Source organism: Pochonia chlamydosporia, chromosome 1 (assembly GCF_001653235.2).
Source record: "Pochonia chlamydosporia 170 chromosome 1, whole genome shotgun sequence".
Classification (NCBI taxonomy): domain Eukaryota; kingdom Fungi; phylum Ascomycota; class Sordariomycetes; order Hypocreales; family Clavicipitaceae; genus Pochonia; species Pochonia chlamydosporia.
In genome coordinates this window covers 1,115,003-1,133,818 of record NC_035790.1, presented here as the reverse complement: position 1 = coordinate 1,133,818, position 18,816 = coordinate 1,115,003, and the positions used below count along the sequence as shown (strand labels likewise).

General features: G+C 50.1%; 6 protein-coding genes across 6 annotated transcripts; 3 read left to right on the top strand and 3 right to left on the bottom strand.

The window, feature by feature from the left end:
* Positions 1-254: 254 nt before the first annotated feature.
* On the top strand, positions 255-2,247 carry VFPPC_00256 (U2 snRNP auxilliary factor, large subunit, splicing factor; the record flags this gene model as incomplete). Its single annotated transcript, XM_018280312.1, has 5 exons — positions 255-383; positions 430-1,575; positions 1,627-1,891; positions 1,948-2,159; positions 2,221-2,247. 5 exons carry the CDS (start codon positions 255-257, stop codon positions 2,245-2,247), a joined length of 1,779 nt encoding a protein of 592 aa, XP_018148312.1.
* Positions 2,248-3,089: 842 nt separating this feature from the next.
* On the top strand, positions 3,090-3,824 carry VFPPC_12735 (ribosomal protein S13, S15 family; the record flags this gene model as incomplete). The annotated part of the gene is made up of 4 exons (XM_018290512.1): positions 3,090-3,291; positions 3,370-3,402; positions 3,523-3,569; positions 3,651-3,824. 4 exons carry the CDS (start codon positions 3,090-3,092, stop codon positions 3,822-3,824), a joined length of 456 nt encoding a protein of 151 aa, XP_018148311.1.
* A 302-nt stretch (positions 3,825-4,126) lies between these two features.
* On the bottom strand, positions 4,127-4,709 carry VFPPC_12734 (Dpy-30 motif protein; the record flags this gene model as incomplete). Its single annotated transcript, XM_018290511.1, has 3 exons — positions 4,127-4,199; positions 4,256-4,464; positions 4,542-4,709. 3 exons carry the CDS (start codon positions 4,707-4,709, stop codon positions 4,127-4,129), a joined length of 450 nt encoding a protein of 149 aa, XP_018148310.1.
* A 292-nt stretch (positions 4,710-5,001) lies between these two features.
* On the top strand, positions 5,002-7,646 carry VFPPC_00255 (fanconi-associated nuclease 1; the record flags this gene model as incomplete). The annotated part of the gene is made up of 2 exons (XM_018280311.1): positions 5,002-5,510; positions 5,561-7,646. The coding sequence occupies 2 exons, from the start codon at positions 5,002-5,004 to the stop codon at positions 7,644-7,646; spliced, it is 2,595 nt and encodes an 864-aa protein (XP_018148309.1).
* A 1,145-nt stretch (positions 7,647-8,791) lies between these two features.
* VFPPC_15085 (hypothetical protein) lies at positions 8,792-9,154 on the bottom strand (the record flags this gene model as incomplete). Its single annotated transcript, XM_018292838.2, has 1 exon — positions 8,792-9,154. The coding sequence occupies one exon, from the start codon at positions 9,152-9,154 to the stop codon at positions 8,792-8,794; it is 363 nt and encodes a 120-aa protein (XP_018148308.2).
* A 2,556-nt stretch (positions 9,155-11,710) lies between these two features.
* VFPPC_12733 (hypothetical protein) lies at positions 11,711-12,391 on the bottom strand (the record flags this gene model as incomplete). The annotated part of the gene is made up of 1 exon (XM_018290510.1): positions 11,711-12,391. One exon carries the CDS (start codon positions 12,389-12,391, stop codon positions 11,711-11,713), a length of 681 nt encoding a protein of 226 aa, XP_018148307.1.
* Positions 12,392-18,816: the final 6,425 nt, after the last annotated feature.

Below are 18,816 nucleotides of genomic sequence, written 5' to 3'. Positions count from 1 at the left end.
GCGGATGACCCCTGGCCGTGAACCCGTGGATCTGCCGCTCCATTGGCTGTAGCCACACTAAAAATCGCAACGAAACTAGTCCCGAAATAGATTAGCCTCTTGCAACGAAAAAGCTCCAGCCTCGCCCAAGTCGACTGTTGGAACCGGAATACCAAGCCAAGCTTAGATCTTCGTCCTCCTCGACTGCAGACCCAAATCATCAAATTCGAGGGACCTGTTGATCGCCTAACTCTGGGACCTTAGTGTCGCATATCATGAACGGCGACAGTTATTCGTCCCGTGGTGGTTTGTCTCCCTTCTCACGTTTGCAGTCTACTCTAATGAAAGCCTGGCTAACGATTTGTGATGACAATGCAGAGGGCCGAAGCGGTCGAGATTATACTGTATGTCACCCAATCCAATCCATTGATCCATCTAACAATTATGCAGTCTGCTAGGGGCGAACGAGATGACCGCCGCGACCGCCATAGGGACCGGGATCGTGAGCGAGACCGCGACAGGGACCGTCACCGTGATCGCAGAAGATCAAGATCACCAGACCACCGCGGTGGCCATCGTCGTGGAGATGGAGGTGATGTAGACGCTTATTCGTCTAGCCGCAATCATCGCGATAGAGAGCGGGAGGACAGATACTCGGGACGCGACCGACGTGGAGAGCGTGAATGGGATCGTGACCGAGGATCCTCACGCAGAGATGCCCGTCGCGACGACGACGAGAGACCCAACAGACGAGACCGAGATGGTTTTGACGATCGTCGCCGCGGTGGCCGTGGTGCAGACCGACGTGACGACGGTGGCTTTGCCAGGCAAGAAAGCCGTAGAAGCGCGACGCCCCCGAAGCCACGAGAACCAACTCCAGATTTGACAGATATTATACCGGTGCTGGAACGCAAGAGAAGGATGACTCAATGGGATATTAAGCCCCCTGGCTACGAGGTGGTCACTGCCGAGCAGGCAAAGCTTTCCGGCATGTTCCCATTGCCTGGAGCCCCGCGACAGCAGCCCATGGACCCGAGCAAGCTGCAAGCCTTTATGAAAGAACCAAACGGAGGTGTCTCAAGCGCTGGCCTGAAAGCAAGCAATTCCCGTCAAGCAAAGCGGCTCATTCTCTCCAACATTCCTGCAGGAAACGATGAAGAGAGCATTCTATCCTTCTTCAACCTCCAGCTCAATGGCCTAAATGTCATTGAGAGCTCAGACCCGTGTAGTCTATGCCAGTTCTCCACTGATCGATCTTTCGCCGTTTTGGAATTCAGGAATGCAGGTGATGCTACAGTAGCTCTTGCCTTGGACGGCATATCTATGGAGCCGGATGATGCTCCGAATGGAGCTGGCGGTGAGCAACGGGGTTTATCAATTCGACGGCCCAAGGACTATGTTATGCCGGCTATTCCAGAGGAAATGGCATACGACCCCAGTGTCGTATCAAATGTTGTCCCCGACACGGTGCACAAGTTATCTATCACCAACATACCGTCTTTCCTTACCGAGGAACAAATTATTGAGCTCCTTGCCGCATTCGGAAAACCCAAGGCGTTTGTTCTTGTCAAAGACCGAAGCACTGAGGAATCAAGGGTAATTAATGTAGTGACGCCTGCCTTGTAATGCTATACTGACTTTTAATAGGGAATTGCTTTCGCGGAGTATATCGACCCTGCTTCTGCTAATGAGCCTGCGCTGAGTGCTTTAAACGGCATGGACGTTGGTGGTAAAAAGTTGAAGGTCGCAAAAGCTAGCATTGGCCCTACGCAAGTGGCCAATTTCGACGTTGGCATCACAGCCATTAGCGGTCTCGCATCTCAGACATCCAACGATGCAGAGAAAGGACGCGTCCTGCAGCTCCTCAACATGGTTACTCCCGAGGAGCTTATGGATACTGAGGAATACGAAGGTACGTAATTTGCTCTCACCTGCTGCATTGCTTTACCGTACTAATGGGATAACCAGAAATCTGCGAAGATGTTCGGGAAGAATGCTCCAAGTTTGGCAACATCCTGGAACTCAAGATTCCCCGCCCGGTTGGCGGTAGTAGGCAGTCTGCGGGAGTCGGCAAGATTTTCGTCAAATTCGATACCCCAGACTCTTGCCACAAGGCATTGACGGCACTGGCGGGCAGAAAGTTTGCGGACCGAACCGTTGTTACTACATATTTTCCCGAAGTAAGTTACCCTGCCTGCTCTGCACTCTGCATAGCTTTCTCCCGTCTAACGTGTTTTATAGGAAAACTTCGATGTGGGTGCCTGGTAAATGTAGCAACAGCGCAGCAAGGTTAATACCTCTCACGGAGACACGGGGAAATTGGCTCTAGATATGGGAAATGGAACAGATTTCAAATCAAGTCTTTGTATTCATTTAAATGTAAAACAGGAAAACAATATGGCGATGTGGGTGAACATCTCACTTAAAAAATCAGTGCCGTACCACATGGGGAGTCGTCGGAAGGTGAACTTGGGAAAACATGACTGGGTATCTACAAGGTGGTCACAGAAGTTCTAGGCTCCAGTCGGTCGAAAGGTTCTACATGATCTTTATGAATATTAGCCAATGGACGTGATAAATGCAATGATCAGTAAACATGAAGCGCGATGTAGGCGAGAGGTCAGAAGTCCAGTTCATTCATCGAGTCCGAAGACTCTAACATAAGAGGTACCAGAAATAAGTAAACAATTGTGTTCTTATCATCATGTAGGTAGGCTTTGAAACAGGTATAGATACGACTGGAAAGATGGCAACTTACGGAAAGGTATTGATTGAATCGGTGGCTGGCAGCTCAATTGCTCTGCCAGTGCAGGGAGAAACTGCTTTGACAACGCGGTGGAAAGAAAGAGAAAAAAAGCATCACGAAGAAAGTTGAGGTACCTTAGCGCACAACTCGTCCCCACAAAAATTCATACAATTGGCGTCGCGTGCCATTCCACGTGATTTGCAAACCCCTGTCGGAAGGTGTGGGCCGTCACTGCAACCACGCACACATTCTGCCCTAACTAAGCGAAAATTTGCAGCTCCACACAATACTTTGAGACTTGCGACTTCACCACCTGAACTCGGACAACTCCTCCATCCTCAACCAGCACGACAACACCGCCAAGATGGGTAGACTTCACAGCAAGGGAAAGGGCATTTCCGCCTCCGCGCTCCCATACTCTCGCGCCGCACCTGCGTGGTTGAAGACCACCCCCGAGCAGGTCGTTGAGCAGATCTGCAAGCTCGCCAGAAAGGGTGCTACCCCTTCGCAGATTGGTGTCATTCTGCGTGACTCCCACGGCGTTGCCCAGGTCAAGATTGTCACCGGTACGTCTCCGCGAACAGACGACTCTATGGGAGAAGTGAATTGGGCAGAATTCGATTTTGCTAACATGTCATTGACAGGTAACCGAATTCTGCGAATCCTGAAGTCTAACGGTATGGAACCCTGAAAGAACGAATACACGGATGTGGCGAAGGAAATATATACATCTGCAAAGAGCACAAAACTCTTTTATGCCTCTGTACGGTCAAGACTGACAGAGTGATTTTTAACAGGCCTTGCCCCCGAGCTTCCTGAGGACCTGTACATGTTGATCAAGAAGGTATGGAAAGGATTGAACCCCGTTTTATTGGTTGAACCCCCTTCATGTCGTGCGGAAATGTGCTGACATTATTACTTCTAGGCCGTCGCCGTCCGCAAGCACCTCGAGCGCAACCGCAAGGACAAGGACTCCAAGTTCCGCCTTATTCTCATCGAGTCCCGAATTCACCGTCTGGCTCGTTACTACAAGACCGTCGGTGTCCTGCCTCCTACCTGGAAGTACGAGTCTGCCACTGCCTCCACCATTGTCGCATAAAGCGGGAAAAAGAAGGATGATTTAGTTGCAACTCAAGAATGGCGGATTTCCCTTGGTGCCGGAGTTGGGGAGGAAAATATATGGAACAACCTGCATTTAGAAGCCCTGATGCTTGGTCCTTGGTCTGGATGACCGTGACGAATAGTCGAATAAGCTAAAAATGAGAAAGCAATTTGACTGCCCAAATATTGGTTACCCACTTGCTACGGCCCTGGTATCAATTCCATTCTAGTCTAATGACGGCTCCCTAACGCCGGCTTATGCTCCGCCCAAATTTGTGTTTCGATTTCAACCCATGCCAATCAATTTGTACTTTCTAATTCCTTTGACCTCTGAATAAGATACTCGCCCAGAAATCGTAAAGGGTCATTTGGTCTGTTTCAATGGTCAAAATTGGCGGCTCAAATTGCCAATGATTGGGAATCACTTACTGGTCTTTTGCTAATTGTTTCATACCCTCGAGCAATACTCCAGTGACTTTGGTGTTTAAATATCTTCTTGTGGAGTCACCGTGCGCCGGCGCCTCTGAAGGCATAGTAAAACCAGGGTCTGGATGTACAGATGGAGCACGAGAGCCTTGAGCTGGTGTACCTGTTCGTGCGGGAGCTGGACTGGGAGCTAGGTTGGCCGGGGCCGGTGACTGTATATTAGGAAAGGTTGTTAGCTGTATTCGGAGCATCAGTTATAACGAAAAGGACAGAAAACTAAGAAACGTACTGCGGCTTGCTCAACTGGCGCATCGGACATGACAACATCTTTTTGAGGCGCGTCAATCGCTGGAGGTTGCTGGGCTGTGGAGGGGTTGCTATTGGGAGCCTTGTCCATAGTAGGAGATGCGAGAGAAGCCTCTGGTGTTGCTTCTGACTTCGGTAAATCGTCTGCCATATCGACAATGCTCGCCTTAGCTTCTATTTCAGAGTGGTATTCTTTTTAATTTGGCTGCCGAATGGTGGATGACTGAGCGCGAACGGCGCCGGTTGATCGTCGGTGGTGGCTGCAAGGGCAATGGGTTGCTGAATGATTCTGCTGCTGAATGGGCCAACACGGTCAGCTGACTTCGTGTTTGCACCTCACAACTTGTCGCGTCTCCCTTCTTCACATATCGTGACCTCGAGTCGTGAGTGGCATGCACAGTGCCGCAGCAAAAACTGCCACGACGCTCATCGTGCTGGCAACGATGGATGCGTTTGTCACAAAATTATCCAGAACTGACACTGATGATGAAAGCAGCAGGTCTGTGTCTAATTACGATAGCTCTGGTGAACGGGCACCAAAGCGCGTGAAGCGACATGAAATAAGGAACTCAGAATCTGATGACTCTGAAGATTCCACATATGACGATGATCCGCAGGCAAGGACTGAACAAAGGGCGAACGAAAGCGAGGATGTGGACACTTCAAAATCCAATCATGCAACTGAGTTCGAGAATGCCTTGCCCCCGACACAGACTGATCATGATGCAATTGAACAATACGAACAGATGAAGTCCTCTCAAATGAAGGATGAAGATGGTGGGACCACAGAAAAGACGAAACCGCTGTGGATTAAGGGACGAAGCTCAATATATGTGGATGCGTTTAACCTGGCATTGGATACTGTTCTAGAAGAAGAATCACAATTGTTTGACGAGAAAGAGATGGAAGTGTTTAGAAAATGGAAAGAGTTGACGTATGAAGCGCAGTATCTGTGAGTTTTTCTGCTAGGTAAAGTGTATTCGGGAGACTGACATTTAAGAGATATGTTCGCCTGTTTCTGAGGAAGACTGCAGCATGGCATCGTGCCAGCCGCTTAGGATACTATTCTGATATCTCAGAACCAGAAGAAGCGATTGCGGAATTGCAGTCAGTAAGGATTCTGCCCAAAATAGACAACCAAGACAACGAAGAAATGGTCCCAGGATTTGACTTGGAAAAGTATAGCCTTGGAGCGACTTTTACATTTGCAGATGCTTCAGAGGACCACATTGATAATGTCGAAGACGCTGCGTCACTCTTGTTTTTGGATGAACTCAAGTTATTGGCAAAAGATGCCAAGATACAGGGAAAGAATAAAGCAGAACTCATCAAGGGGCTATGCCGAATGAGCCAACAGCAGGTTGGACTGATGGCGCTTGGATTAAGCCGGCAGAACAGCCGTGATTCTGATGTTTCAGCATCTGATAAAGATTCTGCTGGACCAGACGATGATAGTCACCTGAAACGGCAAAGTTCAAATCAGACTGAGCATTTCTTGAACAAGATATTGGCAATTTTGGGGCCTTGCGTTCGCCTATCACCACTAACCTTCAAACTCTTCGAACGGGTACATCTGGTGTTTTACCGATCCACAGAGTGGACGGAGAAATCCTTAACAACCATAATATTGGCTAAAATTGCGAGACGAAATTTCCCCGTGTACATCGTTTGCAGGACTTCGACAATATTTGCGTCGCGTTTACACCTCTTGGAGTTTGAAGCAGCTATTCGCTTGGAGGCAGATGTGGACAATATTCTTGAGTCCAGTGGAGTTCCAAGCGAAGAGGAACTACAAAGTATCATGAATACCTTTGAAATGGTCTATCCTCGATGGAAGCAGTACGTTAACGAGGAAGGAGAAAAGGAACGCATGGTGTATGAGATGGGCGAGGGTGCATACTTGAGGCGATTCAATCCTGCACATTCGTACACGAGGATAATGGTCAAAGCAATGTGGGTATTAGCGAGACGGAAGGAGTATGCTCGTGAACATGGACTCCTTGAGGAACTGCTGGACCAGAAGCTATTCCATTTAGCCCGGCGTGGCTCGTGGTACCAGCGTAAGGCGTTGCTAGAGGAGCACTACATGCCCACCGTGGATGATGGCCGAGTGACGGGGGATTTGGAACAGCGGAAGAAGCAGTGGAAGCGAATAGCTGCTACAACCTGTGAATCAGGGTTGCAGGACCCAAATTGCCACCTTATTCATCATTATGATCTCCAGAAGCGTCTAATCAAGCTGGAAAAGAAGTTACGAATTCCACGACGACTACAACACGACTTTGGGCATGTGCGGCTGGCAGAACCGCTCGAGATAAACGTTGAAGGAATACAGCTGAAAAGAGAGGTAACACCCAAACCTGGCGCTCAACAAGTTTCAACAAAGACGATTTGGCTGGACGAATTGGATACTGGAGGCGAGTGCAGCGTCGAAGAGATGTGCTTGAGCTACTTCCGCTCTGAAGGCTGGAAAGGATATCATGCAGAAGGCGGCGCCATACGGACCATCTTTGCATATCTCTTTTACGATATACTATTTCTCTACATACCCAATGTCTTTCAGACGGAATACCAAACATGTCCACTGGACCTACACACAGACGCATTCTTCCCGGCCAGGGCATCTGAAATTAACCACCGACTGGTTGAAATTGCCAACGGTGATGGCGAACGACTCCTGCGCCAAGTATGGCAGAGAGAACACGAGCGGAGGACCAGCGTGGTCGGACTAAACTGGGACTTTGACGTGGAAGACATGGCAGAACTAGTACGGTGCTTCGAAGGCAGTGCTCTAGCAGCGATATGCAAAGTCATGGCACAGGAATACAAACACCGAGGAGGTGGCGTCCCGGATCTTATTCTCTGGCGGGTGTGTGACAAGTCAGTTGAGGGAGGCCCAGGCGCACCGGGAGCACCACCGGGAGCACCACCGGGAGCACCGAGAGGCGAAGTCATGTTTGCAGAGGTCAAGAGCGCAAACGACCGGTTGAGCGATACGCAGCGGCTTTGGATCCATGTCCTGACTGGCGCCGGTGTCACGGTGGCTTTGTGTAATGCCATTGCCAGGGAGGTGAGAGATGTGGGTTGAAGAGAAAAGGGCAATACTAAGCACAAAACACCCTTGTGACGAGCTGACCGTGGCAATGCACAACCCATCATTGGATATAGTCTTGTGTAATTCAATGCATGTGAATGTCGATAACGACAATTCAACATATGCAAGAGTTTTCACGGGAGGCAGTGCACATATTGTGGCAGCGCAAGTTGACAACTCCTCAAGGAAGTGGAGTTGACCAATGCAAGGCGGCCGAGAAATGGAATAGTAACTAGCCAAGCAAGGCGTTGCAGAAGTCAAACCTTGGTTTTCTGACTTACCAAAGTACATACACACGTCTCTTGACCTTGACAATCCACAAAAAATCTCAATCAAAGAAGAAGGGGAGTGCCAATTGCAAACAGAAACTCCCCATGTTGAAAACGACCACCTCAATCCAATGACAGTCAAAGACAGAAAACTCCACACGAACCTACCACCAAGCACCAAGTCCGTTTCATCCCATGGTCGTGTCGTCTCCTCTCATTCCACGACGCATACTACAAAAAAACAAACAACCTTCCCAATAAGAGCAAAATCACAAACAAAAACAACTCACCAAATTGACGGACCATGTGTCAGAATGTTCCATTGCGCTTCGTGGTGTTACACGATGCATTTTTAGAAACGGTATCAAATCTAGATGGCCCGTTTCAGAGGCCTGTTTCAATCCCCCTTGGCTCCCAGGTTCAGAGAACTGGACAAAGCTAAGCTGCTGCAAGGAACCCTGGTCATCGTCACCCCGCTAACCGTTAGCTCCAATACGGCATTGTTCTTTGTGGGAAATAGTTTACGAGGGGCAATATGGACGGGGGTACATGGCTTTGAATTGGCGTGACTGGATTATTTGCCGGCATGACTGGCTTGTTGATGTGATGGGTTTGTGAGCTTGGTTACTGATGTGCGGTCTGTGTTGACGTGCTTGGACGTTGGAATGAATAGAGGGGATAAGAGTGAAGAGTATGCTTGTGATTTCTGGGGATGTGAATACCGAGTATATTGCGGGGAGGAGGGGGCTGAAACATTGTTGAGTCTGATATGTTGAAACTGAAGATATTGGTATTCTTTGTTCAATAGTACACAAATCTTCTCTTATAGAGTCTAGTACATAAAGCTGTCACGCAGAAACTATGAAATCACTAATTCACAACCCCAAGCATAAACGCCTCGCATATCACCGGAATAGAACCATTCCCTCGGATCACAAGGCCGACTCCTCCCCCAACCGTCTCACGAGCTCTCAAAGCCACCAGTTCGCTAAACCCATCCTCCAAAGACAAAGACAAGGGGCCATTCACAACCATCAAGTCACCAGATATTCGCCCGTCGCACCCTCCACGGCCGTGAACTGAGCGCGGCAATTGATGAAGAGGCAGCCATCCAAAACACCTCAGTACCCCCCTCTCATACCATTGCAGCAGGTGAATACAGCCAAAGAGTCTGTTCACGCTCTTTCCACATGGCCATGTCATCGTTCCCAACGGAGAAAAACAAATCGTCATCACCACGTTCTACAAAAATGACGCGCATCGTCCCAAGAAACCAAAAACACACATTTCCACAGCCCTCTCACCCCCGATCCCATCGGCCAACTTTCTTTGTGTCCTCAACCTAAAAGACACAAAACCACCATTTAACCCATTTTCCATTTTCGCGACATGCATGGGTGCAGTGCTGCCCACCCACATCACGGCGCTTAGACTCCAGCCAATCACGACCCCCGACCAGCTCGGGTGGGTGACAGGCATAAGCCCACTAACCAATCAGCGGGCCGAGCCATTCTCTCTCTGGGCGCTTAGAAGCAGACGCCCCCCCGCCCAAAATGTGTCGAAACATCCAATTTTATTCTGCTGCTCTGTTTGCATTGTCGTTGAACCCCCCCTACGTGCAAAGTCCTAGCGGGGGAGGGAGAAAAAAAAAACAACGCTTGCTCTAGCCTTAAAAGGTCGTAGCCCGGACCGGGGGCTTGGGTCTCCAATCACAGCGATACACGAGACGCAAACGCCCAACGTTTTCTTGGTGCTTTTTCTGTGCTGAGGACAGAAGCTGCCCATTTTCCAGTTTGAACCTGATGGATGGGAACCAGACGGACGAGGGCCGGGAGGGGGACCCACAGGCAGCGGGGTGGAAGGGCGTGGCATCTGGAGAAAATGGTAGTGGGGTGGGCGTAGTGGTGTTGGCGTCACGCCTGCCTTTGCAACTTGCACCTCTGAGATAGAGGGTGCGCAGGCAGAGTTCTGCAAAGACAGAATACCTCGGGTCAGATGGGGATTTTGGTCGCTGTGCGCTGGAAAAGGATAGTGACTAGAGGGCAAACTTGTGAAAGTGCGTCGAGCTGCTTGCTAGCCAAGGCAGCGTGACCAACTAGGCTGCACAGGTCGTGATAGTAGTCCCGGACAAGGAGAGCCCCGATTCGAGGATATCCTGATATGACTCGCCTCAAGAGAAAATCGACAAAAGCCCGTCTCTGGGCACAGCAGCTGCAGTCTAAGCAAGACGGTATGGAACGGCAGGCAGCACGACCAGTCTCCTACACTGTCACCTAGTCCTGCCGTCGTCTTCGCGACCCAAAATGCGGCCAAGGTCAGTCATACGCCATACATACGCACACAACGGGCGAATCGCCCAACTATCAAAATAGTACCCCCGAGAAATGAAATCGCAACAACTCCTCGAAGAACCTGTAATATACAATCTGCAAGGGTAACTTACAATCTCCCCGGAGAAGACAGGCATGAACAATATGACCCTCCAATTCCGTACTGAGCGGCAAGACAAACGCACCTTGTCCAGTCCTCTCCTTGTGCAATGTGGTTCCCTGTCCTTGTCACGGGCAACATAGGACGGCTGGATAGAACGCGACCCTGTTTTAATTGCGAATAGGCTGTACAACTATCTGTGCTGGCCAAGTCATCCTAGGAAAGTACCTAGATACCTAGGTAGGTAGGCTGGCAAGTCATCCGCCACATCGTTTTCTATTAGTCGTGTCTTACAGACGGGACGGCCGTTCGAGATGCGGCCTTCCCGCAATGACCCAGTTTACGCCGGCCTACTTGCGTGGCCTGCTAGAAACTGTGCAGTAATACGTGTAAATAAACAATCTCCATGACTGGTCGTAATATTCACTCTCCTGCATGCCGTGAACACTGGTTACCGTTACCGCTCCTATCTCACATCTCCACCTCCAACTCCTACGCCCTTGGCCCAATATGCCTGCGCATCACGCCCTCCTATCTTTCACCCGTCACAGCTGCTCTTGAGTGAAATTATGCACATTGACTTTCAAGGGTCATTTGCTATCATTCTAGCGGTACATCATCCCTATATCGTTTTTGCGCCACTATATGCGCCCGCCCTGCCTCCCGCCGTACCCGTTGCCTTGCCTTTGGCCCACTTCCAACCATCCTTCGCGCGCTGTGGTATCGAACATATCCCGATGTTACCTGACCAAGGTCACAAAGAGCCTTAAGCTAGGACTAAACTCTGTAGAAACGCCACAAACTCCCCCATCGAAAAGAAAGCTCCCCGCCTCAACACGCATGTGCCAAATATCCCCGGCAGTGTCCCCTTCGTTGACCCCCTCGCTGCCTAGTATCGAAAATGGAAAGAAGCCGTCGGATTAGGCGAATGGAGTTTTGTTATTTTGAGCCAAAGAACTTCCCAGAGCAAAGAGAACGGCCACCGTCGAGGTGTAGCTCGCTCAGAGCATTAATATCGCGTCCACCGGCCACAAGCCACGTTTCTCTGGGATTATCCATTTAAGCCCCGAGTAATTTTATTTTGCGACAAAATGGAGAAGGAGAGAGGGAAAGAGAGAGAGAGAGAGAGAGAGGTTGATAGAAGTAGCCTTTGCCAGGCAAAGAAAAATAATAATAGACCAAAGAAAGAGAGAAAAGTGAGAGGTTGAGGAAGCGTTCGGAGGGCCGCCAGTGCCCCATCTGATTACATCATATCGTCTGGTCCCGGAGCCATATGCCAGGAGTTCGTCGTAACTATCATCATAAGTCGGATATACCCTGTTGGAATCATAGGAACTGCAAAGCTCCAAATGCAGTGCTTCATTCCACCTTCCGTCTCTTGCCTCTAGGCGCGGGATCCATGCGAGGAGTATAAGTGACAGTTCGAGTGACAACTTCCCGGATATGTCGAACACTGGTGCGCGAAGATTTCTGTTTTTTGTCCGAAAACCTGGCTTTCAATGCTGCATCCCAGTCGAAGACGGAGTGAACAGATCTCGCGCTAAACGGCGAACGAAGCGTACTTGCGCTCAGAGGCGAGTCGATACTGGATATGGCTGGGCTGGGAGGTAATTTCAGGCTCGGGAATGAAACCGCACCCGTAGGCGGAGCAGACATCGGGGCGGAGGTCGGGAATGGGCTGGGTGGTACCGCCGGTGCAGTAGCAGGAGGGGACGGTTTGCTGCTAACCGTAGAGGAAGGTGAAGATCTTTCGTCTTTGGAGGCACGATGAGCCCCTCCAGTTTCTGGGTTGCTTTTGGTTGAATCGGGGCTAGAGTCTCCGGACGTCAAGGACGGCGAGTTCAATGCCATTGCTTTCGATAAGAAGTCCGTGTAGGCGGATGGTGGACTGATAGGCGTCTTGATAAAATCCGGGTCTGGCTTGCAATGGAAGTTCAAAGCAGAAAGAGGAGTGGCCGTGGACGCAGACGTAATTTCTGAGGGGAATGTCGCCGTGACAGGCGTGGAGAGTTTCTCCAGCTTGGGCTTTGTTGTAGGCATGGTGAAATTGGGAGTGGGTGGACAGTTTATGGAGGAAGACGGCCAAACTGAAGTACAAGCCCCAAGCTTGGTAGGCTCGCAACGAAGTCGTCGATCAGGGCAAGACCCCAAAGGAAGCAACCCAAGAAGTGAAGGCGTTGATGAGAGCCTGGGAGATTTTCGAGGTGGGCGGTAGTGCCGAGGAGCGTTTAGTTATAAAGCTGGAAAACAGCGTGAGGCAGTGAGACGACGACAAGATGACTGGGAGCGAGGGGTGCAAAATGATTCGAAGCAGGCGTGTCCTTTGAACTAATTCTTGACTGCTGGTTGGAAGAGTGAGGCGTCCTGCTGGCGGCAAAGACAGCGTGTTTTGAATATGCGCCGACGCACTGGCTATTGGTGTCAGACGGGTCCTCTGCCTGGGCTGGACGAGGATCTCCAATAGAGGACAGGGGGGCCGCGGACAGGGACACGATGGACAGGCTAGATGTTGTGGGGATCAAACGAGACCAGAAGTGCTTCTGGGTCAAGCGCTCTCTCGTTCTGTTCTCTTCCAGGTTGCCAGGACTTGCAGTTGAGAGTGATGAGAGAAGTGAGAGCGTCGGGGACAGCTCTGGGATGCTCGACAGGGGTGAGGGTGTGGATAGTAGCGGGAAGGGGGGGTGGGTGGTGGAGATGGAAGGGTGGTGGTCGGATCCTGACTGACAGACTGTTCTGGGATGAGCCTCCGTCAAGCTGGTTCAGAGACCAGAGACCAGACACTTTCTTCGGCAGGTGATGGAACCACAGTGTCTGATCCTCTTCGTCACGCACGCTGATCTGACAGGCCAGAGAAGCAAAGCCTCGTGGTCTTGGGTGGGTGCTGTTGCCGAGAGATCTAACGCTCTTCAGGGCCCTTGAGTTGCACGCGACAAATGTGATTCGGCGAAGAGACGTGACGGTTGTGAAGCTTTGTGACCCTGCTCTTGGATTCCTATTGGATGTCAACAACTGGCCTAGGACAAGCCTTTGGGAAGGCGTCAACACAGCAAGCAAGACTCGATGGTATTTGCCGATGACGATGCTGAGAGGAAAAGAGGCAATGGCCAACTCTGGTTGGATGGACCAGTTTTCAAATAGACCGAGACAGATTGCCTAGATCGCGTGGTTTTCAGATTTGTCGTAAACCACTCGCAAGCTCTCCGCGGATATGACACGAGCAGCCGAGAGCCGATTGGAGGGTGTTGGTGAGTTTTGCTGTGTGTTTTGCTGTGTGTTTTGCTGTGTGTAACAGAGGGCCGTGACCAGCAGCAGACGGAGAATATCACTGGTGTCCGAGCCAACGTTGACGGGCGAGGCCGTGTGCAGAGTTTCTATAGGAAAACTGGAGACAGATTGCCGAGAAGAGGGTGATGATGGTGTAAAACTAAAGGATCTTTGTTGGAGACTTATTTGCCAAGTGGGCGAAAATCAATGCAGCCTAGCTTTGACTTGAAGAGAAGTTGCCCTGACGGAGAAAGAAACAGAGAATTGTGGAGGAGAGTATATGGATCTTGAGTTTTTGGCACAGCCGAAAATATGATCGAATGAGGTTGCTTTCGTGGGAGGTGTTGGCTCTTTATCCTTTTTTTTCTTTGGTCCAAATACCGGTCTCTTGCATTGGCCGTCGGGAAGTTGGTCAAGTAAGTCGAAGTCCTAGTTTCGTCTTGTCAAGTTGTCAAGAGGCCGCATCATCGCACCTTCCCAAAGGCAACAACAACCACCTCCAGTCATCAATTGATTTCGAAGGTTGATTGCCGCCTGGCTCGTCTCCCTCCTCGTCTCCCTCCTCGCCTTCTTCCCACTTTCGTCTCACCCTCCCCTGCAACACCAGATCTCCTCAACCTGCCAGACCTACCAAAACACATTACCTCCGCCATTCAATTCTCATGGGGATCGTACCGCTGACCCTTTTGAAGGCCGCATCCACAACGGTATAATTCAAAATCATCGTCTTTGTGCGGAAATGCTTTGCATGCGCGCGTGGCTGACCAACCCTCTAGGTTCGATGCATCCTTCTCGTGACATTGGCCAATCTTCAAGGCGGCTAACGTTGCTCAAGCTGACCCTTGCTGTGGCTCACGATTGCCCACGATCTGACCGAATGGCCATTTCTGCCAGCCCACCACACTCGCTGCGCGGTTCGTGAAGCATCATTTCTCCTCAATCTCCCCAAATTCTCTTTTCCCCAGGCCAAGGACTGGATGTCACCATTTCACCAAATTGGCCGCGCGGTACGTGAGACTCTAGTCTTTGTCCGCCTTTTCTGTCGTTCCTTTCATAAGTTTGGGATTTTGGTTTCACACCGTCGAAAAAGACCTTCATGCATCTGTTCTGCACGAAGGACATGCCAGAACCCTCGCCAGTGTACCATGGTGCCGCCTCAGATACCGTTGGACTGGCAATCAAAATCCAACCTTCCCATTTTGATCCCTGTCTAAGCGCCACACACACGCTGATTGAATCCTTTGGCGCTCATTGACCAACAAGCGAAAAGTCGTCCACGCCATCATACCAGTCGAAGCCATTTGCCATTTGAGGCTTTTGATCCGAATTCACAAGACTCATCTTATCGCTTACGCCCGTAAATGAGGCGCGTTCACCAAACAGAGATTTGGAACCGACGGCTGCTTGCCCGTGTTGGCCAAGTGTTCCATTCCCCAGAACTTCATTGTTGGTCGCTCAAAAGCCCTCGCTGCACATCCCCACCAGACTAATCAATCATTGCTTGCCATGGATGCAGACAACAGGCAAGTGGCCAACCAACACTGAGCGAATTTAGACCCTGTCGTAAAGTGGCAGGCCGTCTCGCCATCATACATACTATGGGATGATTAGACAGTAAAACCATTCAGCTGTTCAATGCATCGAACGGACATTCGCTCACAAGGTCGAGCGTATGTTGTGATGGAAATGATGGCCACGGGCGAATCTTGTGTCCATTGGGTAGTTCTCGACAGCCCATCTGCATCAAAGTGATGTATAGTAAGTCTTGGGAGCCAGCTTCATGTTCTTTCACTCAACTGATGCCCGACGAGCCATCAGCCAGTCTCGGCTTGATATCCAGACCCTCCCACCATTAATAATGCCGTCATCCTCTCATATGAGGCCACGCTTCGCCATGGATCCTCATCGGTTAATCCATCTCGAGTTTATTCGTTCGTAGAAACATGCAGCGCGTTGGTCGCTAAGTTGTTCTGCATGATCAAACGCCGTGGTGTGAATCCCTGACCTGACGCCATTCTCGACCGCTAACAACAAGCCGTCAGTTTGACAGAAGCTTTGGGTGTTGGTGGCGGAAACAGCAATGTTGACCAGGGGTCCAGTGAAGCCTGCCCCAAGCTGTGTAGGTTGAATGTCAGGCGGACCTGCACCAGGGAAGGTCAAGAATTTGACGAGACGCTCAACGCTATAGTCGCTGATAAGGACCGAGTGCTATGTTGGCTAGTGTTTTCAAGAAATGACTGCTCGTTGGTGACCAAGAGTGGTCCATTGGAGCCCAGCCGAAACAGAATGAGCCTGACTGTTTGCTGTTTGTGCTCAAACTAATGTAATCATACCACTTAGAGATGAGTGAGTCCGATCACAATAGATTGAATACACCACGGGGTGACATCCGGCTAACTGATCAGGTACATGCAACCAGCATATGCAGTATATGGCATGGGACTCCTGCCATTGTCAATTTCATTGCCACTTGGATCTCATTGTGCAGGCCTGCCAGCACGCAGGACATCAGCAACAGCATGAAGACCATCGAGACAAGGGCTGAGAATATGAGATGGGGATCGAATTATGCTGGACTCACCCAATAAACCAAGATTCGCGGATTAAGGCATACTTCGGTTCCTCTCACACACCCATCGAGGGCTTATCTAGTCGTGCCAAGTCGTGGATGGTCGTCGTTCAGGGGTCACACCGACCTTGATACAATCAATTTAGCGGTTGCGATATAGTGAAAGTTTAAAAGCGCCCCAACAGCTATGAACTGCAGTGATAAAGCATCACGACTTCAAGAAAACTTCACTCAACCACTGAGTTGGTCATCTCGGTCTGAAGACGACGGCTTATATGCTTGCGAAAGGGTTCATGCTGTATACCACAAGCGACTGCCAAATATACTGCACGGCGTCGCCCGGATATCTCGTCAATCTGGCGCAAGGTGGAGAACTGCTATTCTCACTGATGAAACTTAGTTGATGTTGAATGTCGTAAGGGGTTTATTCCTGGGTAGAAAACGCGACCAAGGAAATGAAACGACATGAAGTGTTGATACAACCAACACTTTATGCTGGGTTCAAGGTCACAGCCAGTGGCCGTCTCGAGAGGAGAGAACCTTTTTGTGACGAATGATGTGGCTCTTGGACAGGTATGTTCCGTTAGCAGTCATATACCTTTTGGACACAATGCATGTTCTACTCAGGAGCAAAGACACTCACCCATTTTTAACATGCAGACACATTCAAGCCCTTCTAGCTTAGAACGAGAAATTCCTCAGCCATTTCAATAGTCGCCTGATTCTGCCTGACCATACCATGCCGAAACAGATACTAAAAAGGAAAACTGTCCGCATCTTGGAGTAGAGGTATATATACACATACGTCTGTGAAGAAGACTGTCTGGCTGTTATCACTGAGGGTTCTGTCGCTCTCTTGACCCCGACTTGTCCGATGTGATTTTCTCCCCTTATCGAGGACTGGAGTGAAATTGGCAAGTACGAAGCGATAATTCCTTTAACCGACGGTGCGAAGGATATATTGCCTTCAAGGACAAGTTGTTCAGCTCCATAGCGTGTTTACCAAGATGGCCAAGTGGGATGTCGAGTAAGTTGATTCGACAGCTCTAATGCCGGGTAGGCCCATGGTCACCAGACGACTCAATTCGCAAAAGAATGAGCATTTCGAACAACTCTGAAGCACGTTTCAAGAATTTGGGCTAATTATCATCTTTCCAACCTTAGCTAAATAGGCCATTATTTGTATGGAGTCTGGAGAGCCTTGTGAGAGTGAAGCTCTCCGTCATGGCTGAGTCCGGGGACGAATCACATTACACAATCTGCCGCCGCCCATGTCAAACGGCCCGTGACGGCAGCACCCGTCACTCGGCGTCAAATGGGGGCGCTTGAATCGACGATTCCCCTGAGACTGGAGGGCTGTGATTAGAGGACATATTCACCAGTGGAAGCAGGCAATTTATTATGAGCGGGTTGAATGTGACGAACGACGCAACAAAGCTATCGCGTTGGGTGGGTAGTGCGCGCCTGGAGCATCAACGCACAACATCATTGTTTCCAATTTTGGATACGCAGTCGTTCAAGAATAGAATAACCGAGTAGTATCATACCCGCCGCGAACTAGATGTGGGAAATCAGGCGACATCGAGAAAGGAGATGTTGGACCTGGAACCCTACTTGGAAAGTCAAACTAGATGCGATGTTCGGAGCCACTGGACTAAGAAATCATCAACTGGAAAACCGCATTGGATCTGGGTGAAACAGTGGATGTAGCGCCGCTGAGCCATTGATTTATTACCCGCTTCCTCCTCGAGGCAGAGAAGGCGCTTTGTTTCTCAATAAAAAGATACTCCTCCCAAGAGTTATGAGAAGATTTATTGATTTCCGGCACGAACACTCAGAAAAGCAGAGGGAGGCACGGCCATCTTACGCGTTGGTCTATGTGCTGAGTTGGCAGACCGTCACAGCAAGCGTTCATACTGTGCGAGGGCCGGCAACACAATGGCTTCAGTTTCATTTCGCCGGTTCATTTGCTCGGAAATTCTACCTTGTTATGGACGAGACACCGCCGATTAGGTATCAGGCTGCTGGAGTATCAACTTTTTAGGTACGAGATAACTTGGGACGGCTAGATTGTGGTATTTTGGAGCCGCCGCACTGCTCAGAGGGACATCGAGAAGAAACGATGTTGGAAAGCCCTGCGAAAGCGCATTCCTTTGCCCAAACCTGGCCAGTGAGACTTTCCAGAACTCAGGTAATATTTAGCCAGTCATGTGAATCGGATGAGCAGCTGATCGATGGGATTTGCGGATGAAGCCTTGGAACATGGCACACCAACACGATCCTAGCCAGTCACAAAGCGGTGCTCTCGAGAGCATGGTTGCCTGACGACGACATTGGGGTTTGTCCATATTCAGCTGCATGGCTGTGATGTCTCATCATGGCAAAAGACAAGCGTTAGCACCGAACATGAAAGCGAATCCTTGTCACTTTGCATGATACTGTTGCGCTGGGTTCATCAACGGACGCATCAAGGCATCGACACATGTTGGATGCGCACGAGACTGACAGTCCTGCGTTCCCTGTTTGTTGAAACCACAAAGTCAACGCCAGTGATGGCCCTTTCTCAGTGGTAAAGACAGTGGTATGTATGGCGTTGGCTTGAGACCTGGGTACATAGGGATTCCCAGCCACC